Below are 20,678 nucleotides of genomic sequence, written 5' to 3'. Positions count from 1 at the left end.
TTTTAGGTTGATATAAGGTGTGGTGGGAACACTAGACCTTGTGGCAGCCCAGACTGAGCTGCAAGGACAATCCTTTTCTTTTGGAGGTGGGTCTGGCACCAACAGGAAAGCACCAGTCACTCACAGAACATGCCCAAAGGCCATGAAGTGTAGCAAACCCTAGTTTTCTATCAGCTCTGTATCCAGAAAGAGACTTCACCTGCCTCCTGTCCCCAAATCCACTGGACACTAGGCATAAACACTCTTCAGTGGCTTATTCTATAGAGTCTGCCAGGACACTGAATGTGTCTGCTCTTCTCTGCAGAGGTTTTTCCTACAGAAAAGCTTGGTTGGCTTGTTTGCTTAGCTTGTATACATAAATAGCAATTTCTTTAAGCCTTGCTTTCATTGATTGATGGGATCTCACTGTTTTCATCCCAGAAGCTTTGGGCTGCAACCAACCCAAACAGTATGAAAATCAGCATGCCTGAGCCTGAAAGGATGAGCAGCATTTGGAAGATGTTGCTTGCTTCCCCGTTGCCAGCTGTGGCCACGGCATAGCCAGGAGAGGCAGGGGGATTCAGCTGCATCCCCTCCCACACAACCAAACAACGCACCTTTACCACGAGGTCTGCAAAATACAGCTGCTTAAAAACTGGAGGGACTCAGCCCTACCTGCCAAGTACATCCCCTTCCACAGGAGAATGAGACAGAGCAACCTAGCTATAGTATTTTCTTAACATTGCAGTGTCATCTTCCAGATGACAGCTAAACATGAATGTAGAAAATCTCAGGTTCACTCTGATGGTATACCCAGCTGCAAGTCACTTGTTTACTCTCCAACATTTCTCCACCTCTGCTCTTGTTACAAGCTTTTCAGCAAAGAATAACACAAAGTTTTGAGATTGCAGGCAGTGTCTGTAGCCTGCTGCTGGTTGGATAGTCAAATGGATTGCAGCAAGCATAGAGCTTTGAGGTAGAAGAAGCACACACCTGCATGTATTCTTCATTTATTCTACAGAGTCCAACATATATTAAGTATAAAAAGTTGTTTTTGTTTAGTTTTCCCATCACAAAGAGCTGTCCAGGTGGGGTTTCAGAGGTCAATTCAAGAACCAAGTCCAGAAAGCACTCAGCCTATACCCACGTGGGAGCAGACTCATGTTCTTCCCATCCTCCAACCTTACCCTTGAAGATCCTGCTCTGGCCCAGCAGCCCTGGAAAGACAGATTTTCAGCTGTGTCACAGTATTACACACATCTGGCACACAAACCATAGCTGGCAGAACAGCCAGGTCAGAGGATATGTCAAGGAGCACAGTTTTGCCTCTGCCTTCTCCCCCCCAGCCATGCCCAAAGCTGACCTCCGTGTGCTTCAGGAGAGTCAGAGCAGGCTCTCCATTGCTCTTCCCTTTCAAAGCCCATTCTTGGGATCTCATTTTCTGCAGCACATAGAACTAATCTTCCCTCCTCTGCATTTCTAGAGGCTTTTTCTTAGCTCTTTGTTCAGGCAAAAGGGAATTCCTGTTCCTTAGTCAAAGTGACTATTTTCCACAGCTAGAACACCAGAACCAAGCAGCTTCTTCAGCAAACAGCACCACGAGGACATTCTTGTCAGAGGAGCAGCTGTGCAGAGAATGAATGGTGAGAAGAAAAAAATCAGCTCCTTGGGCAGCTTTTACAGTATATTCTGCATTAATGGTTGGCTTTGAATTGAGATGAACACTAGGGACACAGCAAGAAGGCCTTGAAGAAGTCCTGCACTCATCCTGCAGAGGTATGTTGAAGGCATGTACTGGCTAGCAATGCAGAAATGCCAACTACAAGAGATTTACAAGAGATTTTCCTGAGCTAGGGAAAGGATCCCTCTGGGAGCAACATTCTGGATGGACAGGAGCAGCCCGTGGTCATCCCCAGCAGGGGAGGAGGTGTGGGGAAATAATGGAAAAGATGCCAGGGAGGGCTGGTGTGGGAAGGGGGACTTCTGCAGAGCATGCGTGAAAGTAGCCACAGCTCGGGAAGCCACTGACATCTCCAAGGCAAGTGACAGGCAGCTTGAGGGCCATTGCCACTGGGAAAGCAGGAATGGATTGAAAATGAGGGAAAACATAAGAGTTCTGATCTAGACCAAGCAGATAGCTAAATCCACATAGAAATATTCAGGCTAGACCTGTCTCAGCCTGAGAAGAGATGACAGAACACCTAAAGACAATTTACTGCTTGGATGAAGTCAGATGAGATGTGAAGGGAGGAGAAAAAGGGCCCAGAGACAGACTGATGTGGGACACCCGCACAGATTTGGATTGAAGAGGGCTAAAGCACAACATTTTCCAGGGGACTTTGTGGAAGACAGTCTAGGGAGGGAAGAGAAGAGCTGAGAGTGTCCCAGGCAGCAGGAGTAGGACATCAGGGGACAGAAGGGCTGCCTTTGATGCAGGCATTTAGCAAGTCAAGGTGCAGAGACAGGCTGTATTTAGAGAAACATGTGGGGGCTTGAACAGCAAGCTTGTTTGGTGAGGAAGAGCTGCCAGAAGAGAGGGTGGGCTGAAGGGGAAGAATAACAGCATGGATAGGAATAGATACAGGGAGTCTGGGAAATAGGAGAGGGTGCCTGCGCTCATATCCAGGAGACAAGGAGGAGAAAGGAGAGCACATCATCTCACATGTCTTAAAAGCAGAAGAAATTTTGGTCAGAAAAAGAAACGAAGGCAGAGGAAGGAGGCTTGGAGTGACTCAAGGTGGCAGGAAGCCAGCTGCAGCTGAATCCCATGCCAGCAAGCAAGCTGGAGAAGGAAAACTATTTAGTCAGCAAGGTGGCAGAACTGGAAAAGTTCAGCACATTCAGCACAGCAGTGGAGTTTGAAACCCTCTGAGTAACAGAAGCAGAGGAAGCCAAGGCTGGAATGAACCAGGACTGGGCTTCAACAGGCTCCATGCGGCACTGGGATGAGAAAGTGAGAGGATTGGGGTGAAGGGGGACCAGCAGGAGCAACCAAAAGGACAGACAGCAAACAGAAAAGATGCAACGTCAAGGCTGGGAGCAGCATAAACACTGAACGATGGCACACGTAGTAAACTGGCAGCAGCAAAAAAAAAAAAAAAAAAAGCAAGTGGGAAAGCAATGGGGTTGTTTTCCAGCGGGATGTTTTCCTGCCAACACCAAGAAAGCACAAACTGGCAAACAGCTCCAGAATGAAAGCATTTGCTGGAAACACCCACTGCCTGATCCTGAAAATTCACCATGTCATGACCATCCGAGCCATAAAAGTGCAGTAACACAGCACCCAGGGTGCCACCTCCCAGGGCCAGCAGTGGGCAGGGGTCACATTGAGCTGAACCCCCCTGGCCCTGGTGCAGGAGGCTGCGAGGCAGCCCTGCAGGCTGGGAGCTGCAGCTAAAACACCTCCCCAGCTCCCGGCCACAGCCTCCCACAGGCACCACAATCCTGGCACCTGCACGCAGGCACCAGCCGTGCTCATTGCAGGGAGAGCAGCTCTCCTCTCCCTGCCCAGCACCCAGCCGTGCCATCACCACCTGGCGCTCCTCTCCCCTCCTGCAGCACCCATCCCCTCCCTTGGTTTTTCATTGCTCCTGTTTTCAGGCTTTCTGCTCAGCCCTGTGCTGGAGCACGCTGAGCACTCGCTGTCTCGCTGGTGTCCCCTGCTTCCTCCAGCACCAAGGCACGGAGGGGGACAAACAGCCTGTGCTCACAGCCCCTGGCAGTGCCCACGAAATGCCATCACTCCGTGCCAGCAGCCTCCCGAGGCCACTCGAGGCTGTGCACGTACCTCTGCCCTCTCCTGGCTGGACCAAGAAATGGCGAGCTCGGTTTTTCCTCCATCCCCTGCACCGCAAACACTCCTCTGACAGCCGATGTTCACGCTGTAGGCTTACTTTAACCATCCCTGCAAAATCGTGGGCCTGTACAATGTGTGTATTTTATGCCTCCAGGCATATTAGCATTGCCCAGATGCCTTCCTATAGATCACATATGCACCGTGGTAAGAGCCCGACGTAAATTGCGACACAAGGAGTACAGAAAGCAGCTTGCACCCAGCTAGGCATGGAGTAGCTCCAAGTGCACCCGTTATTCTCTAGCATCTTACAGCAAGCATCCCAAATCCCAAGGCACCACCGGTCATTCTGCACTAAGACTGTGCTCAACTGCTAGGGCCAGGCAGAGCATGAGAGCATACATGGAGAAAATTGCCTCTGCGTTCCATTTAGTGGCTCTTATTCCCACATGCATATTTTCAGGTGGGTCACAAGGTTTTAATCCATTTTGGACTTGGGGAAGCTGGGTATATCGGATACTTTTTTTTCCTGCAGGACCTTCCAGTGCCAGGTGCACCAGGTGTGAAGCCATCCCAATCTGTCTTTTACAATTAAAAACCAACCTGAACATATCCTCTCTTCAGGCACTTCTACAAACACATGCCTAAGCAGCTCCATTCCCAGTCCCCACCGGGAGAACCTTGCCAGAGCTGGGATCAGGACAGGGAGCACACCATGCAGCCCTCCCCCAGGAGCAGGTCTCCTTGCCTGCTGCTATCTCTGGTGGGCAGGTTAACACCATCTGCTCTTCTTGCTGGGCTGGATCATTCTCTGCTGTTAGTTTGTTTAAACTGGCATCACATACCCACATACCCATCCCCTCTCACGCACACTTGATGAGAATTCAAAGGAATCACATATAGGAATCTGTCTCACCCAAGCCACTCCACAGCTGGCTTCCCACCTATGAATGGTGAAAAAACAACAGGAGGCTCCAGCTGCAACCTCAGTAGCCACATGGGTATGTTCACTTAAATGCATTACCGAGATTGCTGCAAACAGAGCCCCAGGTGCTACAGATGCACAAAGGGGACAATCACCCATTATTCCTGCCTGATCCTGGCCTCGCAATCCCCATCCTGATTAAATTACTGAGGCCAGGATTATCAGCAAGATAATCAGATGCTGCATCTAATCCAGATAACTCAGCCTGACTGGGTCTCACTGCACAGGATTTCACTGACCACCCAGCGAGGGCATCCCAAAGCATCACATCTCCTTTCCACCACTTCAAGGACTTAGACATCCTTGGGACTAGTGCATAAGGGAAGGCTAAGGAAAGAATTCTCAAATTCAGTTGGATGCTATAGCTCACTTAACTGCTGTGGCTCTGAGAGCTCCCTGACCCAGCACACTCAGGGCAGAATCTCCACCTTTTGTTTTTGATAGAGCCTCGAGATCTCAATGCATCTGTCAGGAGCAGAGAGGTGCAGCTTTGCCCATTCCAGACAGCATTTTTGGTCAAGATAACCCCTGTCTAAGGTTTCCATTTTCTTGGCCTTAGTATTGCCAAACAAAGCTTGTACTTATAGAAACCATGAGACAACCTTAAGAGAAAGATCCTGGAGAGTGAGGATTATTCTGCTCTTGGAGAACTTCAATATTTGGACAAATGCAGGAGACTTGCAAAATTCTATGCTCACCCCTGCCCCTCTTCAGCCGAGACCCTTCCTTCCCATGTTTCTGCAAGTTCATCACCCTGGAACAAGAGCTAGGAGCTCAGTGATGCTCTGAGAAGGAAGTCCAGCTTCATGCACCTGAACCTCAGCTAGCAGCTGCATTGCACAGCAAGCGGGGCTTTGTCTGATAACAAAATGGCCTGGATAGGGTGCAAAGACAGAAAATGTACCTGATCTTTCACCAGGCCCTGCATTGTTCTCAGTCAGCATGAGAGGGTATTTTAAAATCCCCTCTGCAGACCTGCACAGACTGAACTCCTGCTCTGCTTGAAAAATGAACCACTTGGAGGCTTTCATCACCTTATCAAAGTCCCCAGCGGCCCCTGCCTGCCCTCCCATGAAGAGTTTGATCTCCTTTTAGGAGGAGGATAAAGCTGTCCTTGAGCAAAGCTGCTTTTCAGAGAGGCATTGTGCTGTTTTCATGAGAACATCAGACACCTCCAGGTGTCCCTCAAACACGTATCTATCAATAGTTGCAGCTCAGATTTTTCCAAGCAGCTCACAGAAAATAGACCGTAGGCATCTGACTTCTGTGAACCGCATTTCTAATGTGCCCTTCAAACAGAATAGATGTCTAGATTACATTTCTGATGCTGCATAACTATGTGGGTCCAGCTTATCTCCAATTACAAGGGCAAACAGGGAGAAGAGGACTGAGAAGGAAGAAGTTGAGCAGAGAACAGACCAAAACATCACTGGCTGCCATCAGTTCACACACACTGCCAAAAGAAAGGTCATGCAATACTATCTTTCTGCATTGTTAAAATCTCAAAGGTAAAATGGCACTATCATTGCAAGGGTATAAATGGCTGCATGAAACAATCTTATCTCCCACCAGAGACAATGGATTGTTACCTGAGAGAACCAAATCCTTCAGCAGTGACAAAAAATCACCAGATCAAGAGCATCGATGATGTTTTAGCCCATCTCCATGTGGAAATCAACAGCCTTCATTCACTAAGCTTTGGGAAAAGGAAATAGGAACAGCAGCTGGCTGGAGTCAGACACTGAGAACAGAGGTGTTCGTTTTTGTAGTGAAACTCTTCGTTGTGCATTTATACACAGTGGGTATAAAAAGATCATATCAAAAAGCACCCTTGTCATTAGATTTTCAAATTCATCCAGCAGTTGGAATCCAGAGCAGCTCCCTTTCTCTGACATGGAACAGAACCTAGGAAGACATATCCATAAGGAAAGTTAAAAACTCACACAGAAGTGTCTAGATGCAGTTGCTAGAACCTGATAGGAAAAGGGGGATGGGAGGAAAAAAGGTGTTAGCTTTTCTTTCCATACTCAGTCATGGAAACTTTGAAGCTGAGAGTTCTGATTTCTGCCTGTTTTCACTGACATGATGCTAATCAGGCTGTGCAGAGCAACAAAAATGCATCTGCCACCTGTGGCACAGAGACCTGCCTGAAATTCTTATTTCAGGACTGACAAAACCAGCCACCATAGCCCCTGGTGGATTTACTTCTTTGGGCTCAGTGAAGATGGATGGTGCAATCATATCCCTCAGCTATGTTCACAGGTGAGCAGAGATGGAAAAACATAACGATGGGATGGAAATTGTGGTCTAAACACCTTCTCAGGAGCAGGACATTAGCTTAAAAATAATGACACATGCTGGAAAAAAATTGCTTTTCTAGGCTATTTTTCTTCCTTTGGAAAGGTGGAGAAATGAGGTGGTGTGGCATAGGAAGGAAGAAAGATATTAAAGTGCAGTAAGCACAGTGATTGTGCAGATACACTGGAGAACACATTGTTGCACAGTTTGTGCTTTTAACAAGCCAGAAATTTTGTGGAGGCAATGAGGACTTTGAGAACAGAGTCTGGGACGCTCAGGTGTTAACATTAACAAAAACACAACACACCTGTGCTTTGCTGAGGGCTCTCACACTGTTCAGGTCAGTGAAATCATTACTGCAAGCATTTCAGGCAGGAATAATCCAGAAGGAACAGTCAGTGCCCAGCACACCAGAGCTCTGGGAACTTGGCATTTGCCATACAGCACAAGGCATCTCCTCCTCTCTCCCCCCCCCCCCCCCCACTTTGTCCCACCATGGGACAACATTAGTGGAGGTAAAGCAAAGATGTCATTGCTAACTTGCACTGCTTTACTTGGATGCCTATGGACAACTGTGAGAAGACATTTTTCCACTCATATCTAGCTCCACATTTTATCACAGACCACAAATTACAATATATTTTTTTTTAACCCACCATTTCAACAAATAACCTATTAGAAAACTAGTGAGATAAACATCTCCCCTCCATGCCAGCTGTATTGCCCCACCATCACCTCACATCACACCATTCCCCACCATACCTCTACAGCATGGTTCTGCTGCTGCTGAGCAGCAATAGAGCTTGCTGAGAATAATTGTGAACTTAAAGATCCAGGACCAAAAAGAGCTATTTCTCTTCACAGGGGAAGGATGGGCTTCTGCTTATCAGCTTAACTAGTCTGTGCTTGGCTGTTCTTTGAGGTTTAATGGCAAGTCCTCTCCCAGCCCAGCAAGAAGAAGCCTGGCATTATTCAGTGCTCATCTTTTTTTGTTGTTTGCTACAGCACCTTTTCCTGCTCAGTCTTATTTGCAATTCTGCAGATGTCTCCAGGATCACACACAAGGAGACCGACTCAGGTTCCCCCAGCTGCACTTACCCAGGCATACACAGAGCTCAGCTTTGTTCTCACAAGCCCAAGCTCACCTGCTACCACCAACCAGCATGCAGACTACACACTCCTGAGGTGCTGCATTTGCTTGCTCAGGAGAGTTCAGTTGCCCTCCTGAGCAGGGCAACTACCTGGCTTCACAGCAGGACCCCTGCAAGGTTTCCAGTGCTACAGCCCACTGAACCCAGCAACACAGCACTGGGGTTCTTCTGATGTACCCTGTACCCAAGCTGGGTTCAGGTGAGCACCCCATGAGACAGATACAAAGTAGATCGTCTACAAGGTCCAGCAGGCTCATGCTTCTTAGCTTCCAATGGAAATGAATGCACTCTTCCTTGCAATTAATCATGTAAGCCAAGGAATCATTTCTCCTTCCTTCCGTGATGCCTTGCAAGGGTTTAAGACCACCAAGAAATACCTGCTGGTAGTCAGCTTATTAGCAATAATAGCAAGTAAACTTGATAGTGGTCCAAGATATGTCCTTTCTTTACAGCCTGACCACATTCTTCCTCAGAGATGAAGACATGCAGTTGCTGCTGGCTGAGGCACTATTACCACACAAGGAACAATCACCATTTCCTAGGTTTCAACACCAAGCAAACCTCCCTTGCTGCTGTTTTATTACCTTGGCCCTTTCACAGTGGAAGGCCAGGCAGCTGTTACTTCCAGCATGCTTAAGGCTGGCTCTGGCTCTCCAGGCCCACCAGCTCCTGGCACACACAGCCAAGCCCTGGCCTTTCCCCATACTTGCTCACAAGTTTGCTTCCAGCTTTATTAAAATTTCCTGTTAGCAAAATAATTGAAGGGAAAGGGTAGAAAGACCACCCACATCCTTTAAGATGACAATTTTCACCACTTCACAGTTCAGGGTTCAGCCTTATCACAACCACAGCACCTACCCAAATCTCCTCAGGAGCCCAGGCCCAGGATTCAGGACCTGCTCCTTATTTTGTACACAGATTCACACTAATTCTACTTAAAAGCCCACTTACTTCTCAGTCCATCGCTGGCTTTCCTCTCTCTGCAGGTCCCACCATCCCTTGGAGCAGAAACCCAGCAGCATGATCTTCATGCTGCCTTCCCTTCCTCCTTTATAATCTGTGCCACCAAATGGCTGCTAACACAGACCCCCCTCACCTGTGCTGCTGCAACCAGGTGGCTGAGCCCCTGGCATGAACTGTCCACAGCTGCTGCGTGTGTGATGAAGGGTTACTGGGCAGAAGGAAATAAGACCGGGGATTTTCTCCTGTTCTACTTCTTTTTGCCTTATGGAGGGGAAGGAAACCAGTACTGCTGTGAAGCTCAGCCACCACTGTTGTTACTCCAGCTTGCAGATGGAGTAAGGAATGGATCCCAGACCCTCGGGGCCTGTCATAACATCGTTCTCTCTCTATGCTTCAGCTGTGTGTTCAGAGCTAATGAATTGGCTTTTAACACCAGCAAATTCCAGGTCTGGCCACTGGTAACCCTGAGTTCACACAGGTCCCATTAATCTGCTACAAGCAGCAGGTGCTCAGCTACTGGGGCAGGCAGGGCCCAGGTTCAGGATGAGCATGGGGGCAGCAAATGACAGTGTCAGGCACAGGGTGCCCAGGAGCTCTGCAGAAGGACATAATGCCCCTGCATGAGTCCTGCCCATGATCTGAACCAGGGGCACATGTGCCTGCTCCAGTCCATGTCAGGGTAGGGGTCCGTAGGCACTAAGCAGATGGGGGTGACAACCCACTGGCTGTGTCACAGTGTGCCCACCTGCTCTTGGGAGTGTGCACAACCCACACTTGTCCCAAAAAGAGAGGAGTTATTTTGCTAATTTTGGCTGATGCTTCCATCTCCAATTTCTGCAACTTTTTTTTTTTTTTTCTTTTTTTTCTTAAGATATGCAAACCATGAGCAAACAACAGGAAATGCTGGCAATCATTTAGCAAATTGAGCAGTCAATCTTATTTCTTTGCTCATTTGAGCAGGCGTGCTCTCTGGTGAGTATTAGCGTTTGCATAAGGAACATTAGAGCTGCACTTAGCAGTTTCAGCCGCTGCAGTTCCTGCTATTGATTGCTACCATTCAAGCCCAGCTCTAATGCATGTCAGCAGACATAAGCTAGGAGGCAGCTATGTCCCCACTGGGAGCAATGATATATTATCACTCTCTTCAAATGAACCTGGAGAAATTCTATATATATTTAACAGAAATTCCTGGCTCTACCTGACTGCTAGGGAATTTCAGTGGCTGCAGTAGTACAAATCAACAGAATGTGTGAGGAGAATGAAAATTGGGTACTAAAAGTGAGTTATGCATAGAAGAGATTATTCTACAAACAAATTCATGAATTCTACCCCACCCACTCCTCCCATCCCCCTTTCTTTGAATTCAGACTGGCAAACGTGGACGTTTGCTGAAGTCCTGTGTGTAAAACAGAACAGCAGAGATCTCCATCATCACCCTGGCCATCAAAATGTTTGATATTGCCAGGCACGTGAAAGGACAAGGCCACAGGCAGACAACAGCAGGCTATTTCCAGTAAAAGCCGTGTGCCTGCAGCACTGCTGCGAGGCTTTGTTCCTATTTAGATTTGTAAGCAGAGTGGATATTTCCAAGCTGGCGAATGTTGTGTAGTCGAGAGATACCTGAGCTGGCGCTAAAAGAGCTCTTCCCAGAAACAGAAGCTGCATGGGGTCTAATTAGTGCAGCCGAAGGGAAGAGCAGATCAGCATGTGTGGAGAGCAGCAGCAGCAGCAGAGCCGCCCTGGCTGCTGGTCCCACGTGGAGCTGTGCTGTGTGGGCACACCGGCTCTTTCTTCAGCAGGGACTGCGCTTGCTGGGAAGATGCACTCAGTGTTCTTCGGCAGGCAGCTCGCTGGATGTGGTTAGCTGAGAGCGTTGTGATAAATAAATCCCACCCCCGGTCACAAATGAACTGCAGCAATTCATAACCCCCTGAGCTTTACGCAAAGATATGTTGAGTTCTTCAAGCCATGTGCAGCTGTATAACTGGAGTTTTTCATGCCTGAAATAAAAGCGGTTGACAGGACTGGGCCACTGGGACAGCCAGGCTCCAAGCGGACACGATCACATAGATGTCCTCTCTGCTCTGCCGCACCCAGTGCCTCCAGAGCATAGCTGAAACCCTGCTGTGCGTGCTGGTGTGTGAAGGCAAGGCAGGGCAGGAAGGGCAAACCAGGCAGGACCTCCTCTACAGACACCATAAAGACCCCCTGGCACATCATATGGGAATTGCCTAACGTGTCTTGCCCTTACACTGCTGCACTGCACTGTGTTCCTATTTTTTTTTGGGCAGAAGTACTGAGGTGGGAAACATCTGCAGAGCTTCTCTAATCAGAACTTCTAAGGCATTGGTATAGAAAGAAACGGGAAGACTAAAAGCTTATAAAATTCATTTTCCCTCTCAGCTTTGTTCTATGGAAGGACTGTCCACAATGCACTGGCTCTTAGGTAGTTTAAGTTTTTCCAAGGGAAAAGAGGTATTTTGGGGAGTGTATTTTTTTTAAACATCCATAGCTGTGCGTGCTTATATCAGACTGCAGGCAAGAGACCTGCACTGTGTCTTGAGGGACTAAGTGACAAAACCTGAGCTGATTCTCAGCCTTCAAAGCACAGCCTGTTTTCCAAGAAACCCCGCCGCTCCCCTTTGTGCTGTGCTGCTCTCAGGCTGATTGCAGGGATGGGCAAAATAATCCTCATTACCCTGGTTTGCACTGTTCCAGCACTGCCCAGGCACGCACAGGTCTGTGCTTCCTACCGTCTTTTGTCTCCTGAAATAGGGTCCAAACTCACTCAGATCCTCCAAGACAGAGCTGTGGTGTCCCCACTGCAGTAAGAAGCAGAAGAGGAAAGCTCCAGGAACGCAGGAGGGGTGTAAAGGTATCAGCCAGGAGCCTGGCTGGATTTCACGTGTGGAGGAGCCTGTGTCTGCTCCACAGAGCTCTGCTTGTTCTCTTCCTGTACTGATTTCTTGTATTCATTAACAAATACACTTCTCTGGGCTAGGAAACAGCCCATATGACAAGCCATGTCCCCCTGGGGGGAGTGCAGCCTGGAAGAACACCCATGTCTGTAATGGCCCAGTACTGGGCTTTATTCACCCATAAAGCAGCTCCCATCAGCACCCCCTGTCCTACTCCTTTTCCCAGTGATTTCAGAGGAAGATGCAGTTTCCTTTCAAGCACAGAGCACTGAAGAGGAAAAACAGGCTGCTGGCTTATTTTGATCAGACCTCTCTTCTCCAGAAAGCACCAAAACAGTCTTCCCTCCACGCAGTCCACTGCTGGGTTTCCACCTGCAGGGTGGGCTGCAAAAGGAACAAAAGGATTGACTGGGTTGTCCTCGTAGCTTGCTTTTACTTGGGAGAGCGTGATTTCTGTGTGTGCTGGACCAGCATGCCTGGCAGCCCTGCGCAGCGCTGTGCATCAGAAGAGCAAGCCAGCGCCTCTGAATTATTTACTCCAACTCACATGAACTTGTACTTCTCCTCCCTTTCTGCACAGTCACCATGACGCTCGCCACTTCATGAATAAGCTGGAGAGCCAGATGACAGACGATGAGGTTGCTGTAGACGATTATAACAAAAAATGACAATGCATTTATCCAGCTCCTTTGAGCAGCATTTTATTCTCTTTTAATTCATTGTTGTGTAGCAGAACACCTCTGGAGAGTTTATTTAGAGATGTTTTGGAGGGGAGCACGGGGCAGGCTGGGTGCAATAGGGAAGGATCAGTTGGGCAACGTTTGCTTTTCATCCCTCCTTGGCAGCTGGGTTTCACACTCTGTCTTAGCATGGGTTTTGATGCTGAGTAGAGCTGTGACTTGAGGAAAGAACAACTGAAGAGCTAGCCTTGTACTACTGACCTGGTAACATCTGCCTTGGTGGACTTACTGATCCTTTAGTCACAATGGGCTGATGGGATTTGGGACTGCTGGGTTTAGTTTCTACACTTCCCTTTGACTGATGGTCTTGTGCTTTTTCTGGAGGCTTTCTGTAACAACTTCACACCATTGTTCCTTTCATTTCTGTTAGTAGAAGAGACAACGTTTGTGGAGCTAGCTGAAGTATTTAGCAATTTAACATCTAAATGTACTCAGAGCTGTCCAGGGGTTAAAGACATCACTTACAGGTGCCAGTTTTGCCACCAGCACTTAACAAAATAATGAATATAGCACTGTGCACATCAATCAAGACTAGACAAAAACATTGGCAAACAGAGGGAATCTCAGAGGAAAGCTAACTGGAGGTTGCAGGTTTGGGTGTTTTTTGTATATGTACTGCACAGCGTGGGAGGCAGAGGGGAAACATGGCCCTCATAGAGACATTGTTCCTAGGCCTTGTTCCTCATTGCCCTGACTCTTGTGCATTAGCTCAGTGGCTGCTGTGTGACACTCACAAGCTCCTGGACACAAGGGTGCCCTCCTGGCAGCACTGGTTGCAGAGCCTTCTGGTCACTACGCAGGTCACACTGTTGAAGCAAAGGTTAGATTTTGCAGTGGGCTCCCTCAAGGAAGGATCTTCTCATCTGTGCTGTTTCAGCAACTCTTGCAGCATCTCTTGACGTGGGAGGTGCAGGATGCTGCCCCCCAGTCTGCGGTCAGCTGCAGATTCAGACCCAGTGCACCCTGCAAGCACAACAGCCGCATCTGCTCTGAGAGTGCTGGCTTACCCTGCAAAGGAGGCACAAGGTCATGAAGGGGAGCTGGCTGGCTCGCACAACAGCACCTTGGCCTTTCATCTCTAATCAGCTGAAGCTGTTAGCAGTGGCTATTAACATACTGTACGCACGAGCCTTGGCACGCGGGAGGCAGGAGAAGGACTCAAGGTCATTCATCCTTCAGGAGAAAAAAAAAAAAAAAAAAAAAAAAAAAAAAAAAAAAAAGTCCATTCCTTTCTTCGCACACTTCTGTTGTGAATTGGTTGGACAGATCATAAAATCCTCTCCCTGTCCTGCCAATGTCATGATGGGATGAAAAGCAGAAAGAAGCTTTGGAGATAAACAGATACGTTAATTAAAGTGTCTAATAACCTAAGCTAAATCTAAGATTTGTGCTCACTGGGGTAGGCAAGTTCAGCTCACCTCTTTCTTCACCACGTCCCAAAAAGAAAGCTGAAACAAAGGGGTCAGAGGAGATGAGTATCAGGGACAGAAATATCTGCTTGGGTGCCACTTCCACCTTGCACTACAGCTTGCTTAACACTTGAGAATCATGTATATCTTCAAATGGCTTCTCTCTTCCTAGCAAGACCTCATCCATGTCTTCCACATTGATTATTCCTAACATCTGAGGAGGAGAGACAAGTCAACTTGAAGAGCCTGATGCCCCCTGCATGTACCCACATCTCTGCTTGGCAAACCAGGCTATCTGGTGAGCAAATGAGTGTGTGTTCCTCTACCACAGAAGGTCAGTAAGATAAAAATAACCCCCAAAAGCCCACATTCAGCTTGGAAGCACAGTGCTGAGGCAGGGACAATGATAATAGGAAGACACAATAGTTCCTCACATCAGCCCTAAAATTACAGCTTACTAATGGGCAACAAGGGAGGAGAAGGGATGGAGGACTATTTTGTCACTATTCTAAAAGCATTCAGAGGAAATAAATTGGAATCCATTTGACAGACAGTTCTCAAAATGTGCTAAATATAAAGCTGAATTTCCCTAAATACAAAACATGACGGCAAGAGCCCATTGACCAGCAACTTTTTAATATATATACATATATATATTTTGCACCCTTACCCCCTCCACACTCTGCCCTCCTTGTTTAGCCTTTGCCCCTTGATGGTTATTTTCCTTTCTGGAGAGCTTAATCAGGAGCTATTAAAGACAGTAACTCTCTACGCTGTATAATGTTAAAAGTCCATTAGCTCACCCCAAGCAAGCTGGCAGGAGGGAGATGATGTACTTGCTGAAGTTGAACAAGCTATTTGCATGCTGAATATTTCTAATCACCGAGCAGTGCCAGGAGAATCTGAACATCACTGCACTCACTTGCCCAGTGACCTTTCAAACGCACTCACTTTAATACAAAACTGAGCAGCAAAATATATCCCGTGCTGAACCTGCAAAAAGGGATGGATTCTTTTTTTTTAATTTTATTTAATCAATTCTAGGTTACAACTATGCACACACTAACAAAAAAGGAAAAAAGAAAAAAGAAAAAAATCATTAGCAGTCTATCTTCCCTTTCCCTCTGCCACATTTACTTGTATTATACATGGTTGCTTGCATTATGCATGGGTTAATAAAAGATGACAGATATCTACTTACTTTTTACCTGATCACAATCAAGTTGATCCTGCAAAGAATACACACTCAGTTTCAAGCACATTTTCAAGTCCCAGTGTACTTTAATGGGATTTGAAACCTGTCCCACTGCCCTCCAGTCCCAACTTTTGGGCTTCAGTTACTGACCCATCTCTTTGTAGCAGACAAGTCTGCCTCACAATGTACTATCATCCTCCATAAGGACACCAAATGCAGACGGGAGCAGAGCTCAGGTGCCTCTGCCAAGCCCGGAACTGCCGTGGCTGCCAGAGCAAGGTTGCTTTCCACTGGAACAAAGCAGTCAGGGAAAGCCCAAGAATTTAAATCAAAATTAGAGCTATTTCTCACAGTGACAGAAGGAAAATAGGAAAGGCAGACCTTCAAAGAATAGCTCTTTCTTCGCCTAGTGGATGGTTAAATTACCAGTATATTGCTGAACCTCCTGCAATGAGTGACTGATGCCTAGCTGTAGCCTTCTAGTTACAGCACTGACATTTCTGCAGGCCGGAGTAGTGGAAAACATGAAGAAACTGATTTATCACAGCCAGCCAGAAGTGACTGAGGCTTCACACAGCATGCTCGAAGGAACAGAGGTTGCAGCCTTTCACAAAGCTCTTGGGCCCTCTGTTGTCTCTCTGTGCTCTGAGTACTCCCTGCCAAGCTGGAGCTCCTGCCAGCAGCTCAGGTATATACCCTTGCACAGACAGTCTCCCAGAAGTGAGAACTGGAACCAGTCAAATGAGCAGTTTCTCCCATCGTGCTACTGGCCAAAAGCCCTATGTAAACAGCAAAAACCTATGCATTTTGCAAGTCTTCCCTGACATGTACTAGGAGGCAAGAAGGGAGTAGGAGAGGGAGAAAACTGAGTCTTTGTTTGACAGAGCACACACCACCTCTCCAGGCAGACAACATTTCATTAAGCAGAGCTGTAACTATGCGGAAAGGAGCAAATACTAGACTGAGAATCAAAAGCACCTGGAGATTAGGATTCTGCCTCTTTGGAGGACAGACAAACCAGGCAGAGGATACAGTGCTTCCCCAGACCTACCTGGGAAACTGCTTTCCAGTCTGGTAAAAGGCCAAGTCTACTCTCCCCCCACAAAAACACACACACACACACACACACCTTTTCCTCATAATGCATGAAGACCAAGATGAATACTTTTCAAAATGTTTTTTAATTAAAACCAAAAAGAAAGGAGCACACACCAGAGCTTGACGTGGGCTAGCCAAACCGCTGGTCGTCGGGATGTTGAAGTGGCATGAGGAAGGCTGAGAGCTGTGCTCCTGGACAATGCAGGAGCAGCGGCACAGACGCTGGGGCTCCCAGAAAAGCACCCTGCCTGCCGGAGGGCTTTCTGCTGAGCAGATCTCTCAAGTGGCAATGGGAAGTGGCATCCTGGAGCGCAGCCTCTTTTCCCAACAGACAGAAAGAAGTGCTGGAGACAGGGGAAAAGACGGTTTCAATGAATCTGCATTTTCAAAGCGCTTCTGGAGAGGATTCCCAGATGGTTCTTTTGCCCCTGCTGGCAGGCTACACGGGTTTACAGAGACTCATCTTTGGCAGTGGCCACGCTGGTAGGACCCAGTTCTGCTTCCACTGAAGTCAATTCATGTCCTTCCCTAGCCATAACTGCAGCCGCACTGGGGCTCACCATCACCAGCCGATTGTGCTTTAAGGTTAAATCCTCATCCAATGTCCATCCAGCCAACAGCTCCTGGGAGCTTCTTCATGCTCATGTGTACCAGTAGATTCAGGTAAATGTGAACATCTTGGCTGCAGCAATGAGATAAACTTTTCAAGCATGCCCAAGAGATGAAGGAGCCAAAAATTAATTTTAGGTTGTGACCTGGGCACTAGATCAGGTATTGAAACCTCCCTGCTATCTAATAAAGGAATACAGTTTCCAAAGCTGCTGGTGTGTTGCTCCACCAGCCTGGTTTCTTTACTGGACAGGCTGGGCTAAAGAAGTGACACATTTTTCACACACAATTTTTATCTGTTAGAATTTACTAGATACGCTCCTCATTTGTCTGCCACATATTTAAAAAATACTTCAACCTGCTCTAATAATCACATTTTAAAACATGCATCAAGTTTGGATCAGAACAGCTTCTCTGGGAAAATCAGTAAGCCCAAATTGCTGATTTAAGGCCTAAATATCAGTCACTGGCCAGCCAGCCACAAAAAAGCCACTCTATCCTTGAACTTGGAATCCTTGGAATTATTTTTATGCTTGGAATTATTATCCTTGGTATGGTTATTATCCTTGGAATATTTTTTTTGGCTCAGACTAACCCTTGTTAGCGTTGCACTACAAGTTTATGTGCAAACAACTTCTGCAGACACGAGACCAAGGTAAGATCTCGTATGTCCCAGGGTAAGTCAGAAAAGTCCGCAGGAGTCACGGGACTAGTAACTGCCGTAAGGGATCAGGCCTAATGCATGCATCAGAGAAGCAAGGTAGCTCCTTTGCTCGAGGTCTGGCTGATTCACTTTGCACACACCACTGCTTTAGCATTAAGTCCTTATCTAATGGCAAACCTGTTTCAACAACATGCAATACATATCAATGCAATATGCACTGCAACACACAATACGCATCCAAAGAAATATGCCAATGCAAAATTCTGACTTCTCAAACATAGCAGGGCTAACAAGGAAGTCTTTTACAAAAGACAATCAAGAAATCACCTGAAACCATGAGACCCAAAGGGCCTCAAGCAACCGGTACCTAATAACAGATGCTAATTCATGAAAGAAACACAAACAGTGGGGCTGAGGTAATGGCAGAGATTTCATTAGTGCAATTAACATTTATAATGGTATGTTCTTTAATAGAATTTAAATAAGGCTTTGAATAATTACACACACTAAAACTAACATTCCATAACCTTATTCCGCATGGAAAAGCAGCAGAAACAACCCTCTGAACTGTACAGGGTCCAATTATGAACAATTACATTCAAAAAGTAGATCAAAACAGAAACAACTCTTCCCCCCAAAAGCATTAACATCTCTAAAGTCAACTTCCTCCCCTAGTGTGAGAAGTGTGAAAACAGATGAACTGGGCTTCAGCCCAGTAGATTTGGCCTCATCAAATTACCAGGAGTGCTTTCCAACCCAGAGTCTCTCTCATTTCTTTAGGGTCATGGAAGCTCGAGGAAAAAAAAATGTAAATTTCCTAAGCAGCGGAAGGTGAATGCTCCCTTCCGGGGGCCCAACAGTATTTATTAATTATGGAAGCTTGAAAAAAAAAATTCTATATAACACTGGTATATGTGTTTATGGTGCCTGTCCTCCTTTAGAAACTACTCACAGACAACGGGGATGGGTGCGTGAAAAAAAAAAAATCAAAGCAGCATATGAAATAGTAATATACTGTTTCAAAATCTGCACCGTCCTGCAGAACCAGGAATTATAATTTATTCAGATTGTTCTCAACAGATCCAATCTACGCTGGATATGTAAAAAACAAGAGACTAAGTCATCAAGGAAAAACAACTGAAAAAAAATGCACACTGTTTTGTTTTTAAAAAAAATGAAACAAAAGAAAAAATCCCAAGAAACATTGATGAAAGCTCAGAAAAATTTGTCGTCGATTCTGAAGTGGGGCCTTGTGACATCATCTGGGTTAATGAAGACAGAGATGGACTTCCCTGGGTTCTCAGTCACTAGTTGCTGCAACTTTTTGGCTAGTCGGTCATCGGGCTGGTTGGGGTCCCCTCCGTCTGACTGCGGGGAGGGGATGCTGGTGGTGCTGCCTCGCCGCTGGAGCTCGAGCGTGAGCCGGTTGGCTGCTTTGACGTGCTCTATGGCAGTTCGAAGGTGTTCGGCAGGGTCTGAGCGGACTGAGGACAGCTTCCGCGCGTGCAGCATGACGGTTTCTTCAGAGAGGTGCTCCAGCATGTTGCACTGGGGGATGAAATAGTTAGGGCACATCTTGTTGACCAAGCAGTGCTGGAGGTCATCGATGAGACCCAGGAGGAAGTGGGCGGCGTAATCCTCCTGGGCCAAGTAATTGGCAGGTAGCCTGTCACACGCCCACAGCATCATGCTCCGCAAGTGGTACGGGCTGATGGCTTTGGGGCGGGACAGCAACTTGATGATGATAGCTTTGCAGGCCTGATAGGCTTGCATGAGGCTGCTGGAGATGCACTTTTTCAGCTGCACTTCACTTCTGGCAAATGACAGCCTCCATTCATTGTCCTTCTTCCCCTTGTAGGAACATGCAGGCACTAAGTAAAATCCACTTATGACTTCCTCCTCTGTGATCTTCCCATCCCAGAAGTGGTTCTCCATCAGCCAGCTCTGCGCCACAGCTGGCCAGCCTTTGAAGGACACCACAGGAACAATGTCATACAGCATGCGGCTGCTGCCCACTCCCAAAATGATGGATATGATAGTCCCATTCTTCTCTACCTTCTCCACCTTTGGCATCCCTCGCTGAGGCTTTTTCTGGATCTCAGAGAGGACAATGCTAATGGAGTCATAGAACCAGTCTGCGACTTTCGTTGGGGAGAAGAAGTAATTGGTAGCTCCGTTGATATGGTCCACGATCGTGCAGCAGTCCTTCCATTTGCTGATGGTTCCCTCGTCAAAGAGCCGCAGGCTCAGCCAGGAGTGGCACAACGCTGAGTGGCGCATGTCCAGCGTGACTGGTTGGTTGCGGTCATGCAGCTTCAGCGCGGGCACAAGCAGGGTGAAGTCCATGTCATAGTCTGTGCCTCGGGCATACACATTCAGCTCATCAAGGTCAATGTCCACCACACCTTCCCGCACACCGCCTGAGAGCAGCAGGTACTCATTGGCTACAGGCAGCTTCTGGTCAAGTTTCTGAACCATGCCTGCAAAAGAGAGAAAGAGGAATCCTTCCGTGAGAAGGCAAACAGATTTGAGATACAGGATTTAAACAGGACTAAAACCCATCCCATGCTCAGCAGGAAAATAACCCCACCGGGGTATCCATCACTGTTAATGCGACACAAACATATATCAGGCCAACTTTTAGTCCACCCAACTGAAGGCAGGGCCATCCCTGCACTCCTGGGAATAGCTGAAGACCATCCTAAACACCATATCAGGAGCAATGGAAAAAAGCAAAAGTCTCTCTAAAAATACAGCGACGGTGTTTCAAGTACTAAATTCTTAAGGGGAAAATATCTTGTGGCAATATTTGGTGTTCCTGTCCAATCCTCCATGTGAAATTCCTTGTAAAATATACTTTACCTGTTTTATTGCTT

The 20,678-nt window shown here is 47.2% G+C and overlaps 1 protein-coding gene across 1 annotated transcript in view; it reads right to left on the bottom strand.

The window, feature by feature from the left end:
• Positions 1-16,601: 16,601 nt before the first annotated feature.
• MB21D2 (Mab-21 domain containing 2) overlaps positions 16,602-20,678 on the bottom strand; it is a 56,128-nt gene continuing 52,051 nt past the window's right edge. Inside the window, exon 2 of the mRNA XM_032193356.1 lies at positions 16,602-20,282. Coding sequence (XP_032049247.1) covers positions 19,018-20,282 — 1,265 coding nt within the window. The 3' untranslated portion in view covers positions 16,602-19,017. The remainder of the gene's footprint in view (positions 20,283-20,678) is intronic.

This window comes from Aythya fuligula, chromosome 9 (genome assembly GCF_009819795.1).
Source record: "Aythya fuligula isolate bAytFul2 chromosome 9, bAytFul2.pri, whole genome shotgun sequence".
Lineage (NCBI taxonomy): Eukaryota > Metazoa > Chordata > Aves > Anseriformes > Anatidae > Aythya > Aythya fuligula.
This window is presented reverse-complemented; position numbering and strand designations above follow the sequence as displayed.